Genomic DNA, 17,541 nt, shown 5'->3' with positions numbered 1-17,541 from the left:
CGCCACTGGCGAATCCGCTCTGGTAGCCCAGGTAGCTCACCCTCCATAGAGAAATAATGATTTCCGGCGCTCAGGTAGCGTAGGTCGCTCTTGGTGTACATGCAGCATCACGTTCATTATTGCGACGTTGAGCAGCGGGAATTGGGTCGGCGTCCTCTGTAAATCCTCGGTATGGGGACGTTTTGGATTTCTTCTCCCATTTTGCACCATTGAGCAGAAATGGGGCAAACTCACCATCCAGTGACAGTGTGTACAGTAGGTGTAATAACGTGTAATAAGCAAGTTTCAATCTTGCTTATGTTAGACACCATTGCTTCGGTGCCCTGTGTAAATTAGCCATGCTGCCCACTTAGCTTAAGCTAGCTGAACTGCGTCCGGTTGTAGACGTTACTACACTGTGATTCCCCTAACAGGGTAATTACCGCTGTGACTTCGGCGGTCGATAATATCCTCGGGTTGTATGTTCGGAAAGAGCTGCCACCACGCCAGATACATGAATCACACAACGCAGATGGAGCAGTGCGGCAGCAGCCGTTCAGTGAGAACAGGTGCAGACACAACAAATAAGAAAGGAAGTGACGCACGGTTACTATAACTACTGAGACAATAACAACCACAAACAATACTGGCGCAAACCTGACAAGGTAGAGATGTTGGTTTTCATAAAAAAAAAACGTAAATTTCCTTCTGTGAAGCCAGAGGTAAGTAAGAATTAGGAGTTAGAGTAAGCTGCCAGTAAATGTCCGGGAAGCAGACACCCTTTCCACTTTTAAGACCAGGCTTAAAACTTTCCTTTTTGATAAAGCTTATAGTTAGGGATGGCTCAGGTGATCCTGAAACATCCCATAGTTAAGCTGCTATAGGCCCAGACTGCTGGGGGGCCTCATCTGTCACACCTTTCTTCACTTTACTCTCTTTATGTATATGTGACATTATTGTGGTCATTAACTCGTGTTTCCCTGTTCCAACAGATATCCTTTGAATGGTGTTACAGTGCCCCCCCCCACCCCTTTCTGTCTTCTCAAACCCCAGCTGGTGGAGGCGGATGGCCACCCTTCCTGAGGCCCCATCCACACGTAGCCGGGTATCTGCTAAAACGAATATATTTTTTTACGTTTGGACCTATCATCCACATGAAAACGCATAAAAACGCAACGTAAACGAATGTTTTTAAAAACTCCGGGCAAAGTGAAGATTTATGAAAACTCTGTTTATGCGTGTAGACAGAGAAAACCGGAGTTTTGCGTTTTTGGAACGTCACAATATGCGCCAAAACAACAACAAATCTGCTTTAAAGTCTAAAGTGCGACCTTTGTTCACTGAATAAGCATGGATGCCTTGAGAACTGTGGTGGTTATTATTGTGCAGGCGCTGTTTACTGCCTTGATTTTACACGCCCAAGTCGTACTCCCAGAGGAATGGCGTGACAATTTCGCATGTCCCGGTCCTCACTCCTGTCGCTGTCGGAATTATTACGTCCTCATATCGAGGGGCATCCACTGTCATGCGATCACCTGTCAGTGTGCTCAAAAAAGTTGCGTGCACACTTTATTATTTAGCTGACGAGGGCAGATTGCGCAAAACAGCATATGCATTTGGGTTGTCAAGACAGGTGAAAACGCAGATGTTCGGTTATGTGTGGAAGTTTTTTTTTCGAAAACGAGGTAATGTGGATACAAATTATTTTAGAAACGGAGGGGCTCGGAGTAGAACCGCTGCTCCTCCGCATCGAGAGGAGTCAGATGAGGTGGCTCGGGCATCTGGTTAGGATGCCTCCTGGACGCCTCCCCGGTGAGGTGTTCCGGGCCCGTCCCACTGGGAGGAGGCCCCGGGGAAGACCCAGGACACGTTGGAGTGACTATGTTTCTCGGCTGGCCTGGGAACGCCTCGGGGTCCCCCCAGAAGAGCTGGAGGAAGTGGCCGGGGACAGGGACGTCTGGGTCTCTTTGCTCAAGCTGCTGCCCCCGCGACCCGATTCCCGGACAAGCGGAAGATGATGGATGGATGGATGATTACAATTAATTGAATTCCAATTGGCTTGAATTGGACTTTATTATCTAAGTGCCTTGAGATGACATTGTTGTATTTGGCGCTACATAAATAAAAATGAATTGAATTGAGTGCAGCAGTTCCGAAAAGCACATTACAGGCATACTTTATAACACTGTGGCACTTTTATTTGCTTATTTGTTTACATGCCTGCAGGTATTTCAAGTTGAGCTGCTTGTTTTTACATTAGACATTGTTGCACTAAACTACAATGTGAAGAATTTGTTTATTACTTGATTACTTTTTTTGTTCAAGCGACCTCACAGAAGTGCTCTGTTTATAAGTGTTAAATGATTAAATAAATGAGTAAAATGAAACATCAGGGACATCCTGGATCTTTTTCTTCGCCATTCTTCATTTTTTTAATGTACTGTAGAAGTATCGGATCGGGACTCGGTATCGGCAGATACTCAAAATCAAATGACTCGGAGGCAACAAAAACCTGATCGGGACATCCATAGTATACACCCCCAAGCACAGGGCGACACATCAACATTATAAACTTAAAAATACAATTGCGAATACCCCCAATACTACTTTTTTAAAATCATACAAGTTTGATATAAAAAAGCAAGTCAGCTTCACATAAAAATACTTATTTGGATTTTAATGGAGACTTTAAAACAAATACGTTTCTAATAATGTTTAAAGTACAAGTACAGGCAAAAACATATTTTAGATTAAATCATGAATCATGGTGATCATTAGCTGACATGCAGGAGTTTCAAGGTGCATGTTTTATTGCAGTCATTTCTTCAGCACAACCAAGACGATTTTCTGCATCATCATGTAGGCTACAGCTATGAATAACCTTCTTGATTGGTGATTTAATAACATTGCAGCTGTGATTTTTATTTTCATGATTATTCTCAGTCTAATCTGATTTGGAAATCTGTATCAATAGCTCAAATTTTTTAGTCTTTCCTCCACTTTGTCAGCAGTCAGATTGAACTGACAGAGCCTCAGAGCATTTATCAGCTCTTCTGTTTGAGCCCCAGCTCCTCGACTTTTTCTCCACTCCTTTAATAGCTCCACTGCCGTTTCCTCTAGATCCGTAGGATGTCTTTTGGAGATGGATTCAAGCTTGACATCGCTCACATGTAGCTTGCGGCCCAGTTTGCGCCAGTTCTTTCCCAAATTCGCTGCAATCACCTCCGTTGCATTGTCCAGTTTGGCTGAGGGAGAAACAGGAATTAAGAATTAAGGCACAAAATTCCACATTTTCTGAGACAATTTTAAAACATTTGATTCATAATATATATATATATAAATATATACATAAATATATATATACTATGGCATGTCGTTCAGTAAATTAATCTTTGAATATATGGAATAAAACTCTATATATAAAATATATTGAAAGAATCTTGAATAAATTGAATGAAACTTGACTGACGTCAGACTTCACGGCCGTGCCTGCGGCCATCTTGTGTAATGTGTGGATATTTGCAGCAATATATATAATTTTTTTAAAAGCACAACTTCTTTTTTACTTGTCCTGCTATGTCAACTTTTATTTAATGTTCTGTGGCGCTGTTACATCCGGTCAAATTCCTGTGTACGTTGTACATTTGGCAAATAAAGAGATTCTGATCCAAACAGATAGGACAGCTAAAAATGTATTTAATTTATATTAAAAAACTATATACAGTGGTTGTGGCACAGGTGTTATAGATAGATAGAACTTTATTGATCCCTCGGGAGGTTCCCTCTGGGAAATTAGGGCTACAGCAGCAGTGCAGCACCATTAAACACTATATAAAGGGGACAGTGGAAGGGAACAGTAAATATACATTAGCGATGTATTTGCTGCGTAACAGTGTGGACAACAACACTGTGTTTATGGATAGATTATAATTGGATTTCACTTATTGGAGAGAAATTAAACTATAACAGGATGACAGTGAACTGGGTTGAACTGGACTTGCATTGAACTTTTGATGTGAATTGACACTATATAAATACATTTTAAAAAGGCTTTGAGCGCAAATACAAACTAGATTTTAAAAAAGCATCAGTGGGTAAAAAGTAAAGAGCAAACCATTCAAATCCTATTGAAAATGACAGCACACTCACTGAGGAGAGGAGACATGTTACTGTGGTAATGAAAAATAAATGTTTCTTATTATTGCTCCCTCAGTGAGTCAACAGTTTTTACAGGGACCTTTTTGCTCTATCATGGTAACCATGATAACAGATCCTCACAATCTTGTTTGTTTTTATTCGAATCATACCAGAGAGCCTGAAGATCATAGTTATTCAATATCATTTCATTGATACTTTGTACCACAGGCCGTGAAACTAAACTCTTTGACTTTTATTCTAATTTTCCGAACTACCTGCCCACAGTATTTCACTGAGTGTTGAAACAATGACGTCACAGTGCGATACGTTGTCTTTGTACTATTAGCTATTCAATTTAAGGCAAGGCAATTTTATTTATAGAGCACAATTCGTACAGGTACAAGATAATTCAAAGTGCCCTTAAATTAAAGATTACATTTTTTTAATCTTTTAATCTAATTTTTTTTTTAAATAAATTAAATTAAAGATTTAATTTAATAGGATCTAAATTATTAGCAAATCCTTGCTTCTTGTTTTAAATGAACATTTTTATTAGTCACAGCTTTCTTAAAAACAGACTGTATAGAAAACACAAAGCCTTGTCAAGCATGCCCTCTGTCCTGGCTTGAAAGTTTGCACCTCTCCTTGAAGTAGATCTGTCGCAGTTAGACTGCAAGCATTTGTCAGAGAATTCTGCCACCGTGTGCATGTTGTGGCACATTCAGACAGATGTGTTTTCTTTACACATCGTGGGTTGGGTTTTCTAAAAACTCCCCGTTATCACCGACTCAGAGGTCAGTATATTGGTGGGGACTTGAGGCCTGTCCTGTGAAATCACCAAGTGGAGCTGATAGAGTAGAAGTGACTTAAAGGTAGGGTAGGAGATCCTGGATTTTGAGTCCAGCGAAGCTGCATTTTGAAAATACACAGGTAAAAAGTCCCAACCCTTTTCTTCACTTTCCCCCCGAAGGCACGCCTCTAGAGTACATGAACGTGCACGAGCACGAAGGTGCACGAGCGCTGTTCTGACAGCAAGCATCGATCGTTGCCGTATTTAGTATTTAGTATATGCTAACTATACGTTTAATAATGCTAGGTGCTAGCCAAGCTGGCTCTAGTTTAGCTTCCTGCCAAGCTTCTGGACGCGTAATCCGTTCACGGAGCAGGGTACGCGCACAGGGGGAAGGAGGGAGGGCGGGGGGGGGCAGATTGCAGTTTGATAGACGGCATCAGTATCCAATCATTGTGAACGGTCCGTTCACAATGATTGGATACTGTTTTTCCTAGATTGTACGTTCTAGAGGCCACTAAAACTTTTCATATTTGTGTCAAAACTTTTAATTAATTGGTTGCAATGGGGGTGTGAAGAGTATTTCAAGCAATATGTAAAAAAATGTTCCAGAAAAAGATCCCCTACCGCGCCTTTAACTGAATTTTGTAAGATCACATCAATGTTTGTTGGTTTTATAATATCAAATAAAAATGATAGAAAAATAAAATTACTGTTTAATATACTTCCACTTAAAGGCTTCAACCCCCGGGGGCCCTACATAAGCCGCTTTCGGACTGTAGGAACCTTTGGCAGTTCTAATAACCTTTTAATCCGCGGGGCCGTTTTCTCCCGTGTTCGGACATACAGGAACTCGGGGCTTTCTCCCTTAGTTCCTATAACTATTTAGCTCCTTCTCCGAGGTCGGGTCTTTTCATAGTTCTATAGAACTAATCTAACGGAGGTGTGTGGTGGTCGGTAGCTACGCCCCATGTCATGCTATCACGGCTGAAATGTCTCCTCATATGACACAGACACAACCGGCGGGTGTTTAATAAGTTAAACTTACACTGGTCTCATTAGTCTGCAGCGCTCTGCTCTCCTTTCTTCCTTCATGAAATAAAAAAGTATCTCCTGACTCTCTCTGTGAGCTCTTCCAGCCTCGATATTAGACACCTGATGTGATTGTCCATGATTAATATCACCATCATGCAGACCATAAACACAGTGGCCTCCCCGCTCTCCATATTAGCTTCTTGGTGGTGTTTTTTCTACTCTCCTTACTTTTACCGTTTTGTTTTGTGTTTGAATGTAGCTAAACGGCTAACACGTCACTGAAGCAGACGGCTGCGCGCGGCGCATCAGTCCCTATCAGGTCCCGACTCATGTGCGAATGCAGACTGAAACAGTTCCGCTGGGGAAGGACAGTTATCAGAACGAAATTCGAGGAGGGTAGTTCTGATAACTACTTCCTTAGAACTGTCTGTCCGAAAGCGGCTATAGTGTGTAGATGATATCACCAATGAGCATCTCTGAGGGCCCCGGGTGCTCCAAAGTTGTGTGGATTTGACTGACACAGACGCTGCAGCAACTATACGGTCTTTCATAAGAGCTTGAATAAAAGCAACTGGACTTCTTGAATATTGAAGACGTTTCACCTCTCATCCTAAAGGCTTCTTCAGTTCTGAACTGGATGGTGGGGAGTATCAGCTGATAAGCAGAGGGTGTTACATCACATGTGCCACTGAACCAATCTGCATGTTGAGTCATTAGCCGCATTCGGACAGAGCAGTTCAAAGAACGCAGTTCAAAGAATGGTCCTCCTCGAATTTCGTTCTGATAACTGTCCTTCCCCAGGGGAACTGTACTGAACAGATTCTGAACAGAGAAGACAGATGGCTTGAGAGAGGACTCAAGGAAGCCATGTGTTAAACTGGAAAAACCATCTTTGAACAGAGGAGTTGGTCTCAGATATCACCTTGCCAGCACCTATGCAGCACCGTAAGGACCCTCTGCTCCATCCATCCATCCATCATCTTCCGCTGGTCCGGGGATCGGGTCGCGGGGGCAGCAGCTTGAGCAAAGAGACCCAGACGTCCCTGTCCCCGGCCACTTCCTCCAGCTCTTCCGGGGGGACCCCGAGGCGTTCCCAGGCCAGCCGAGAAACATAGTCTCTCCAATGTGTCCTGGGTCTTCCCCGGGGCCTCCTCCCAGTGGGACGGGCCCGGAACACCTCACCGGGGAGGCGTCCAGGAGGCATTCTCACTAGATGCCCGAGCCACCTCATCTGACTCCTCTCGATGCGGAGGAGCAGCGGTTCTACTCCGAGCCCCTCCCGGATGACCGAGCTTCTCACCCTATCTCTAAGGGAGAGCCCAGACACCCTGCGGAGGAAACTCATTTCGGCCGCTTGTATTCGCGATCTCGTTCTTTCGGTCACTACCCACAGCTCGTGACCATAGGTGAGGATAGGAACATAGATTGACCGGTAAATCGAGAGCTTCGCCTTCTGGCTCAGCTCCTTCTTCACCACGACGGGCCGGTGCAGAGCCCGCATCACTGCAGACGCCGCACCGATCCGTCTGTCAATCTCCTGCTCCATTCGTCCCTCACTCGTGAACAAGACCCCGAGATACTTGAACTCCTCCACTTGGGGAAGGATCTCATTCCCGACCCGGAGAGAGCATTCCACCCTTTTCCGGCCGAGGACCATGGTCTCAGATTTGGAGGTGCTGATTCTCATCCCAGCCGCTTCACACTCGGCTGCAAACTGCTCCAGTGAGAGCTGAAGGTCACAGCCTGACGACGCCAACAGAACCAAATCGTCCGCAAAAAGCAGAGACCCGATTCTGAGGTCGCCAAACCGGACCCCCTCAACGACCTGGATGCACCTAGAAATTCTGTCCATAAAAATTATGAACAGAATCGGTGACAAAGGGCAGCCCTGACGGAGTCCAACCCTCACAGGAAACATGTCCGACTTACTGCCGGCAATGCGGACCAAACTCTGACACCGGTCATACAGGGACCGAACAGCCTGTATCAAGGAGTCCGGCACTCCATACTCCCGGAGCACCCCCCACAAGAGTCCCCGAGGGACACGGTCGAACGCCTTCTCCAAGTCCACAAAACACATGTAGACCGGTTGGGCGAACTCCCATGCACCCTCCAGGATCCTGCGGAGGGTATAGAGCTGGTCCACTGTTCCACGGCCAGGACGAAAACCACACTGCACCTCCTGAATCCGAGATTCGACTATCCGTCGGATCCTCCTCTCCAGTACCCCCGAAAAGACCTTACCAGGGAGGCTGAGGAGTGTGATCCCCCTATAGTTGGAACACACCCTCCGGTCCCCCTTTTTAAAGAGGGGGACCACCACCCCAATCTGCCAGTCCAGAGGCACTGCCCCCGATGTCCACGCGATGCTGCAGAGGCGTGTCAACCAAGACAGCCCCACAACATCCAGAGCCTTGAGGAACTCAGGACGGACCTCATCCACCCCCGGGGCCTTGCCACCGAGGAGTTTTTTGACCACCTCGGCGACCTCAGCCCCAGAGATGGGAGGTCCCACGTCCGAGCTCCCCAACTCTGCTTCCTCATCTGAAGGCGTGTCGGTAGGATTGAGGAGGCCCTCGAAGTATTCCCCCCACCGACTCACGACGTCCCTAGTAGAAGTCAGCAGAGCCCCGCCCTCACCATACACGGTGTTGACGGTGCACCGCTTCCCCCCCCTGAGCCGCCGGATGGCGGACCAGAATCTCCTCGAGGCCGTCCGGAAGTCGTTCTCCATGGCCTCCCCGAACTCCTCCCAAGCCCGAGTTTTTGCCTCAGCAACCGCCGAGGCCGCGTTCCGCTTGGCCTGTCGGTACCCATCAGCTGCTTCCAGAGTCCCACTGGCCAAAAAGGCCCGATAGGACTCCTTCTTCAGCTTGACGGCTTCCCTCACCACTGGTGTCCACCAGCGGGTTCGGGGATTGCCGCCACGACAGGCACCGACCACCTTACGGCCACAGCTCCGGTCGGCCGCCTCAACAATGGAGGCCCGGAACATGGCCCATTCGGGCTCAATGTCCCCCACCTCCCTCGGGACATGGTTGAAGCTCTGCCGGAGGTGGGAGTTGAAACTCCTCCTTACAGGGGATTCCGCCAGCCGTTCCCAACAGACCCTCACAATACGTTTGGGCCTGCCAGGTCTGACTGGCTTCCTCCCCCACCAGCGGAGCCAACTCACCACCAGGTGGTGATCAGTTGACAGCTCCGCCCCCTCTCTTCACCCGAGTGTCCAGGACATACGGCCGCAAGTCAGACGATACAACCACAAAGTCGATCATCGAGCTGCGGCCTAGGGTGTCCTGGTGCCAAGTGCACATATGGACACCCTTATGCCTGAACATGGAGTTCGTTATGGACAGTCCGTGACGAGCACAGAAGTCCAACAACAAAACACCACTGATTCAGATCGGGGGGGCCGTTCCTCCCAATCACGCCCCTCCAGGTCTCACTGTCATTGCCCACGTGAGCATTGAAGTCTCCCAGCAGGACGAGGGAGTCTCCCGGAGGAGCACTCTCCAGTGCCTCCTCCAGGGACTCCAAAAAGGGTGGGTACTCTGAACTGCCGTTCGGTGCATAAGCACAAACAACGGTCAGGACCCGTCCCCCCACCCTAAGGCGGAGGGAGGCTACCCTCTCGTCTACCGGGGTGAACCCCAATGTACAGGCGCACAGCCGGGGGGCAATAAGTATGCCCACACCTGCTCTACGCCTCTCACCGCGGGCAACTCCAGAGTGGAAGAGAGTCCAACCCCTCTCGAGGAGGCTGGTTCCGGAGCCAAAGCCATGTGTCGAGGTGAGTCCGACTATATCTAGCCGGAACCGCTCAGCCTCGCGCACCAGCTCAGGCTCCTTCCCCAGCAGAGAGGTGACGTTCCACGTCCCAAGAGCCAGCTTCAGTAGCCGAGGATCAGACCGCCAAGGTCCCCGCCTTCGGCTGCCACCCAGCTCACACTGCACCCGACCCCCATGGCCCCTCCCACGGGTGGTGAGCCTGTCGGAAGGGGGATCCATGTCCTTTCTTCGGGCTGTGCCCGACCGAGCCCCACGGGCACAGACCCGGCCACCAGGCGCTCGCCGGCGGGCCCCACCCCTGGGCCTGGCTCCAGGGGGGGGCCCCGGTGACCCGCGTCCGGGCAAGGGAACACGGTGTCCAAACATAGTGTTCATCATAGGGGTTTTGTGAGCTGTTCTTTGTCTGGTCCCTCATCTAGGATCTGTTTGCCATGGGTGACCCTACCAGGGGCTTAAAGCCCCAGACAACATAGCTCCCAGACTCATTGGGGCACGCAAACCCCCCCACCACGGTAAGGTGACAGCTCACTGATCTGCTTATCAGCTGATTTTTTTTTTTTGCGAGATCTCGCAAAAGTTTTTTTCCCACATCAGTGAACCGGAAGTATTCAACCAGGACCGCAAGATCACAGTACCCATTACGACGAGAAAGCCCCCTCGCCCTGAGTTTTCTTTTCAGATGTCTCTCACTTATGTCAAAGCCATGTCTACGTGCAAGAATGGATTTGATGTCTTTATATGTTAGGCCAATACTAAAATAGAAATCAATAAACTTCTCCCACGGATGATGGGTAGGCTCCTCCATCGCTGTGTCTATTTTACTTCCGGTTCACTGACGTGGGAAAAAACTTTTGCGAGATCTCGCAAAAAATAAATAAATAAATAAATAAAATAAAATAAATAAAATCCCTCCATGTCCCTTTAGGGGCTCCGTAGCTACTGGACCCACCATACAGTTCAGAACTGAAGAAGCCTTTTGGATGACAGCTAAAACGTCTTCAAGACCGAAGAAGAAGAAGTTCAGCTGCCCTTATTCCAGCTCTTATGATTACCATGACCTGGATGACTGAGAATCTTCATCAACATATTCAGTCTTTCGTCACAGGATTTCCATGTGAAAAATAAAGATAACAAAACAGGGAGTAGAAGTCGGGTTTTAAAGAATCATTCTACATACCTACCTGGTGCTCAGAAGCATTTCCAGCTGCTGTTTCCACGCTTATAGAACGTGGTTTAAGAATTTACTGGACATGAGCTTCCGCTTAACATTGTATACTTATTTTCTGTGACTACTTATGTGGTTCTAGTTCGATTTAATAGTTTTAAGTTGAAAGAAAAACGAGGAACGCAAAGAGAATTTTAGGCTGCTGTCTGAAGTGGGCCCTCAGTTAACTGCGGTCAAATGAGCCGCCGTTCGTCTTCGCGTAGTCAAGGCAGCCGCACAAACATTTTATCTGCGCCAGTACCATGGAGCTTACGGGAAATGCTCCAAGTCCAATGAGAAAGCTAGCGCTAGTTTAGAACCACGTAAAATTACTTCCGGTTTTCAAAAGGAGACGATAAAGGCAATAAATCAAGCGTGTGTCCCTTTTTTTTTTTACCCCAAAAATTGTGTAATATTCCATTTTTACTGGACTTTGATATAAATTTCGTCTATAAGTACTGATAATGGTTTGACTCCAAAATCATCCTGACATATTCAGTCATTATCAAATCATTTTTACTGTATCATTTTGGATTAATTAAGCCTCAAACACAATTGTGAAAACTTATGGACGAAAGTTATCTTACAGTCCAGTAAAAATGGAATATTACAGCGTTTTCGGTTAAAAAGAGGGCACATGTGCATACACACACACGCGCGCGCTTGATTTATTGCTTCTACCCTCTTATTTTGAAAATCGGAAACTAAACTAGCACTATCTTTCTCAGTGGACTTGGAGCATTTCCGTAAGCTCCATGTTACGGGCGCAGATAAAATGTTTGAACGGCTGGCTTGACTACGCGAAGACGAACGGAACGGCGGCTCATTTGACCGCAGTCTCAGTTAGGCTGTTACCTTTCTCCGTGTCGTCCAGGTCATTGTCGACAGGTCCAAACTGGCTTCCAAAGCGCTGTAATTTATCCGAAAGATCGTGCCGTTGAATTTGTCTGAGAAGGTCAGACAAATAGTCCGTGTCGTCGGCGGCTAATTTGCCTCTCTCCGTCAGAGCCAGAAACAGTTTGAGCCCACTTTCGATCTTTTCTAGCTCTCTTTTCCCGATCACCCCTCGAACCAGGAACTTGATTTTGTCCAGATTATCAGCGTTCAGCTGAGTAGAAATGTCCAACAGAACAGCGTTAAACTGCTGGGCGCTCATGGCTCATACCGAGCAAACATCCACTGAGACGCTAACGATGTTCAATAAAAACACACTTCCCTTTTACTTTCACTTCCGCCCTTTGGTCTGCAGGGTGTATGGAAGTTTTTCTGTGCCATCAGAGTTTGAATATGAATTTCTAATATCGATTTTTTACAGCATCAAAATCAGACTTTGAATTTGAAAAACCAACAGTGGAAAAAAAAAAAATTCAGTGGAAAAAAATTCAACTTCAAAAAATTCAGTGGAAAAAGAACCAGACTCAACATCGGGGTAAACAGGGAGAAGCAATCGATCTCTGTCTCAATTCAACCAACGGCAGCCAATCAAGTTCCGCTCCATTGGACAGATCAGCCATGTCCATCAACGCGGGTGATGGTGCTTCGGTGAGTGAGTTTACTTTATTTGGCATTTGTGTTAATAAAATTGAGTAATAGATATTACTCAATATCTATTGAGCCGATCTGATGAATTGAGACAGGGATCGATTGCTTCTCCCTGTTTACCCGGATGTTGAGTCTGGTTCTTTTTCCACTGAATTTTTTGAAGTTGTATTTTTTTCCACTGTTGGTTTTTCAAATTCGAAGTCTGGTTTTGATGCTGTAAAAATTCGATATTAGAAATTCGTATACAAACTCTCCAGATGGCACATAAAAACTTCCATAAGGGTGTCCCCTCACCTGTGAGTTTTTAAGCAGTCTTAACTTCAGACAGCACATTCAGAAAGCGTGCTGCTTGGACCGTGCACTGTTGTTACCACAAGGGCACTTTATTCATACGTGGTGGGATGATGATGCACCAATACCAACCAATAAATTAGAAAACAAAGTTTTTTCGAAAAAACTCTACAACATCCTTTGTATAGTTGACAAAAAAGGTAGTAAGGACAGAGTGATTAGATACTAAGACTGATGTCCGAGAAGCAGACATCCTTTCCACTTTTAAGACCAGGCTTAAAACTTTCCTTTTTTTTTTAAAGCTTATAGTTAGGGTGTCACGCCGATTAATATCATGTTTTAAGTTACTTTTTTGTGTTCAGTTCAGTTCATGTCTTGGTTTTGAGTTTTTAGTTTTGCCATTGTTTTTCTCCTCACTTCCCTCACTCAGGTAATTAGTTTATTCCCCTCACCTGTCTGTCATTGTCTCCAGCTGCACTCACTCTCCAATTACTCCCAGCCCTCTATTTAGTCTGTTGTCTCCCCTGTCTGTTTGGTGGTTCTTTGTTAGTGATTCATGACCTGTCTGTTGTCCCAACCTGACCTGCCCGCCTTGTTATCCGTTGTACCCTTGTTCCTCGTTTTAAGCTAAGTATTTAATTATTCCATGCCATGAAAATCTTTTGTTTTTGAATCCGGCTCAGCCGCGCTTTTAGTTTGAACTTTGTTATTTTTGTTTTTGTGAAATTAAATTCAGTTATCTTTGAAAGTCCGCATTTGTGTCCTACCTTCCCCACCTTCACCCTCAACCCCAAAAACCTGACATAGGGATGGCTCAGGTGATCCCCGTTTAATTTCTCAAATGACATTATGTACATGTGACATTATTGTGGTCTAAAGCCATATTCGCACTGTAGGAATCTTTGGCAGTTCTAACAACCTTTTCAGGAACGGGGCCGTTTTTTCCGGCATTCGCACATACAGGAACCATTTTAGCTCCTTCTCCTCAGCTGGGTCTGTTCTGGGTTCTATAGGAACACATCTGACGGAGGTGTTTGGTGGTCGGTAGCTCCGCCCCATGTCATGTTGTCACGGCTGAAATGTTTACTCATACGACACGGACACAACCTGGGGCCCGTTGCACAAAAGTAGGATTTAGACATCCAGGATGAGTTACTAAGCCAGGTTCAAGGAATCCAAAACATGGGCGCCCGGGCTTAGTTGGTTGCACAAAGGCCAATCCAGGATGAGCAGACACGGACTCATTAAGCCAGGTGAAACCGATCCCGGATAAGTGCTGCACACGGCTTTCTTAAATAGACCCCACGATCGATCATAGATTCACTGATTCACCATGGCAACAAGGGCGGCGTGTTTCTCCCCAGCGGAGCAATAATTATTAATGGAAGCATATGAAGAGGTGACGGAGAAAATAAAACAAAAAGGAAATACTGCCACAGTTAAAAAACAAAGGGAGCAAGCGTGGCAAACCATTGCTGACCGCCTGAATGCGTAAGTAGTGCACAAATACACACTCACCACTCCACTGAAATTATCACAATTAGGCAGTGTTCGAACTACGGGGGACTCGGGGGATCCGAGACCCCCTGAAACTGACATGAGACCCCCCCGAAAACATGATTTGGGAAATGTTGGGGGGTCTCTAAAATATTGGCAAAATGTGATTTCCCCTGATGAGTTATGATTGCAGACGCGATGCGTGTGGAGCCTGTGTGCGTAATTGGCATAAAGCTGTGCTGTCCGCCGCGTATGATTCTGTATAGCTTCTCATGTGTTTTCGAGATCCGCGCTCTGAGTCAAGCGCAAGCAAGCAACCAAAATGGACATGGTAGCAACTTTTTATTAAGAATGTGCCTGCCCACACAATGCCTGTACTGTTTTAGCAGTGAAAAAAAAACGCAATTAAAGGACTTGCAAGCATCTTCATCTCCTTCCCTGGGCATAGAAGACTCTGTGACATCAAGGAGGAGTTCTATAGGATTGCAGGTAAGAATTTTTTTTTTTTAAATTACAGTTACAATTACAATTTTAACATTCAGAGTAAGATACTCATTGCATCGTATTACAGGTTTCCCCAATGTCATTGGTGCAGTGGACTGCACACACATCAAAATAAAACCCCCCTCAGGTGGCCATGAGGGGGATTTTGTGAAGAGGAAAAACTTCCACAGCATCAATGTACAGGTGAACATGACTTTTGATAAAGTTAAAGGGACACTATGTAATAAATTAAGTCATTTATTAGCTCAAATCAACATAATCATTCATAAGTTAGTCCTCATTGGTGTAAAATGATCTCTGTCAAAAATCTCACTTATCCTCCTGAGTGAAGAATAACTTGTCTGTATCTACATAGAGCAGGTAAGCTCTATGGAGGCTGCCATGTCCTTCCGGTCTATGAAAAATGACGAAGTGCCGAGAGGGACATAAAGCACTTCGAATCGCGATTTCCCCACCAGGTCTACAAGCAGAAATGGCGTCATTGTGACGTCATTTCCGCCAAATGGCTTATTACAGCCACTAATGCTAAATAGATTTTATTCCTTGGCACATATGTCTTTGTGGTCATTAGCTTTCTTTTTGTAAGTGCATCATCTTCTTCTTTTTATTATTATTCCTATGCTCCCCCTGGATATCTTCTTTTTGGCGTTATGCTCACATTTGTAAACTGTTATTTTGTTGATTTACTAATAAAGTTTAAAAAAAAAAAAATGCTAAATAGATTTTATCTCGTAAATGATCCCAGTAATAATGCACTGATTGTTACCAAACTTCTGCCGTAGTACACATATGCTCTTAATTCACAAAACGAGGCATTAGAAAGTTTGTAAGTTTACCGGGAGTTTATTTACCGCTGCTAATGCTCCTATTGCTAACGCAGGCTAATGCTAAGGCTGCGTCGACGTCACTTCCGGTAACTCCCGGAATAGGACTAATTGCATTGCTTGCACACCAAAGGAGATGTTATGTTATCTGACATGTTATCTGTCATCTGTATTTATAGTGTTGTTGTATGTGTGTTATGTAATCCTTTGTACTGTGTGTCTTGATTTCTTTTTGTTTGTATGGACCTTGAGTCTGAAGCTATAGCTTTTTGAATCTTGACACATTCCACTTGCCGTAGTTCAAGAAGTTGCAGCGCACATTTGAAAACGTGAGGCGCTAGAGAGCAAATTCATTCAACTTTGCAAAATAAAATTGCACCAATAGATGGGGGAAGAAATTACATAGTGTCCCTTTAATTAATGAACACTGTACATTGCCTGTGATGTGCATTAATTGGTTTAACATCTTATCATTTCAGATGGTCTGCAATGCTAACTATTTGATCAGTAATGTTGTGGCAAAGTGGCCCGGCTCGGTCCACGACTCCTGAGTGTTTCGGAACTCAGAGATCTATCGGCGCCCATCACAAGGTGAGCCACAGAACCTCTATTGATAACCACTTTTAACACAATGGCTGTGTTAAGAATGTCACTACTTATGAGGTTGTGATGGTAACATTTTGTATTCACAGGTGAATTCCTGGGTGTATTGCTGGGTGACAGAGGGTATGCCTGCCAGCCTTTTCTGCTCACTCCATTTGCAGACCCTCTGGAGGCACAACTGGAATACGCCCAAGCCAGAACAAGGGCCCGGATCGAAATGACATTTGGCCTACTGAAGGCACGCTTTCTGTGTCTGACCCACCTGAGAGTCAGCCCAGACAGGGCATGTGATATCATTGTGGCCTGTGCTGTCCTCCACAATGTGGCCTGCCTGAGAAAGGAGAGGGCCCCCAGAGTGCCAGCTCTCATAGACTGGGACAATCCTGCCATCTTCCCGGATGACGACTGTGGTCGGCTGGTCAGAGACCAATATGTGTTAAATTATTTTAATTAATATTGCATGTTTATTTAAGTTGGGCCTGCAATGGCAGAGGAATTTTTGTTAGGTTTTTGTGCTGTATAGGCAAGGCAATTTTATTTGTATAGCCCATTTTTTGCAAACAGTTTGTCTCAAACTGCATGCTTTGATTCTGTGCTTTTTGTCTTGTAGAGCACTGTGTGACTTCAGTTTTGAAAGGAGCTGATGGTTTACTTGCTTTGATTCATCCTTGTTCAATAAAGGAACATCATGGTACTCTCTAATGTGTATTTATATTTATATGGTGATGTACTTTATGTGTAGTCTGTGGGAAACTAAATTATCTAGTGGTTCATCTAAAATCATCAGTTATCTAAAATTATTTCAATTAATGATCACAAATGTTTCAATAATGATAGTGGGTATAGTTAAATGTTTTAACAATATGTTCTAGGCAGTGGAATAAATATTGGTTTCCATATGTGGCGACCGCTGACTGAGATAAGGAATGAGATTAAATAGATCCTGGAATTTAGCCTGGTCTGGAGCAGGCTAGCTTCACAGAATAAATCTCCATGGCAACTTACGTCTGAACATATCCCACTTCCCTCTATCCCACTTTTGTGCAACCAGATCACGGATAAGTTGATCCAGGATAGCCAACATATCCCGGCTTAATCCCTTATCCTACTTTTGTGCAACGGGCCCCTGCACGTGTTTAAGAAGTTAAACTAACACGTGGTCTCCTTTGTCTGCGGCGCTCTGCTCTCCTTCCTTCATGAAATGAAGAAGTATGGCCTGCGCTCCATCCTTCGTCTCCTGACTCTCTCTGTGAGCTCTTCCAGCCTCGATGTTAGAAGCCCGATGTGATCGTCCATGATTAATAACACCATCATGCAGACCATGAACACGGTGGCCTCCACGCTCT

The 17,541-nt window shown here is 45.4% G+C and overlaps 1 protein-coding gene and 1 long non-coding RNA gene across 2 annotated transcripts; one reads left to right on the top strand and one right to left on the bottom strand.

Moving 5' to 3' along the window:
* Positions 1 to 2,384: 2,384 nt before the first annotated feature.
* fadd (Fas (tnfrsf6)-associated via death domain) lies at positions 2,385 to 12,185 on the bottom strand. The gene is made up of 2 exons (XM_075464547.1): positions 11,790 to 12,185; positions 2,385 to 3,224 (listed from the first exon to the last, which is right to left on the bottom strand). The coding sequence occupies exons 1-2, from the start codon at positions 12,088 to 12,090 to the stop codon at positions 2,947 to 2,949; spliced, it is 579 nt and encodes a 192-aa protein (XP_075320662.1). The 5' UTR covers positions 12,091 to 12,185; the 3' UTR covers positions 2,385 to 2,946.
* On the top strand, positions 11,676 to 16,960 carry LOC142379458 (uncharacterized). Its single transcript, XR_012769722.1, has 5 exons — positions 11,676 to 14,258; positions 14,651 to 14,753; positions 14,836 to 14,951; positions 16,072 to 16,183; positions 16,285 to 16,960. It is a non-coding gene; the product is annotated as an uncharacterized LOC142379458 (long non-coding RNA).
* Positions 16,961 to 17,541: the final 581 nt, after the last annotated feature.

This window comes from Odontesthes bonariensis, chromosome 1, assembly GCF_027942865.1.
Source record: "Odontesthes bonariensis isolate fOdoBon6 chromosome 1, fOdoBon6.hap1, whole genome shotgun sequence".
Lineage (NCBI taxonomy): Eukaryota > Metazoa > Chordata > Actinopteri > Atheriniformes > Atherinopsidae > Odontesthes > Odontesthes bonariensis.
Note: the sequence above shows the minus strand (reverse complement) of the source record. Positions and strands in the feature narration are given on the sequence as shown.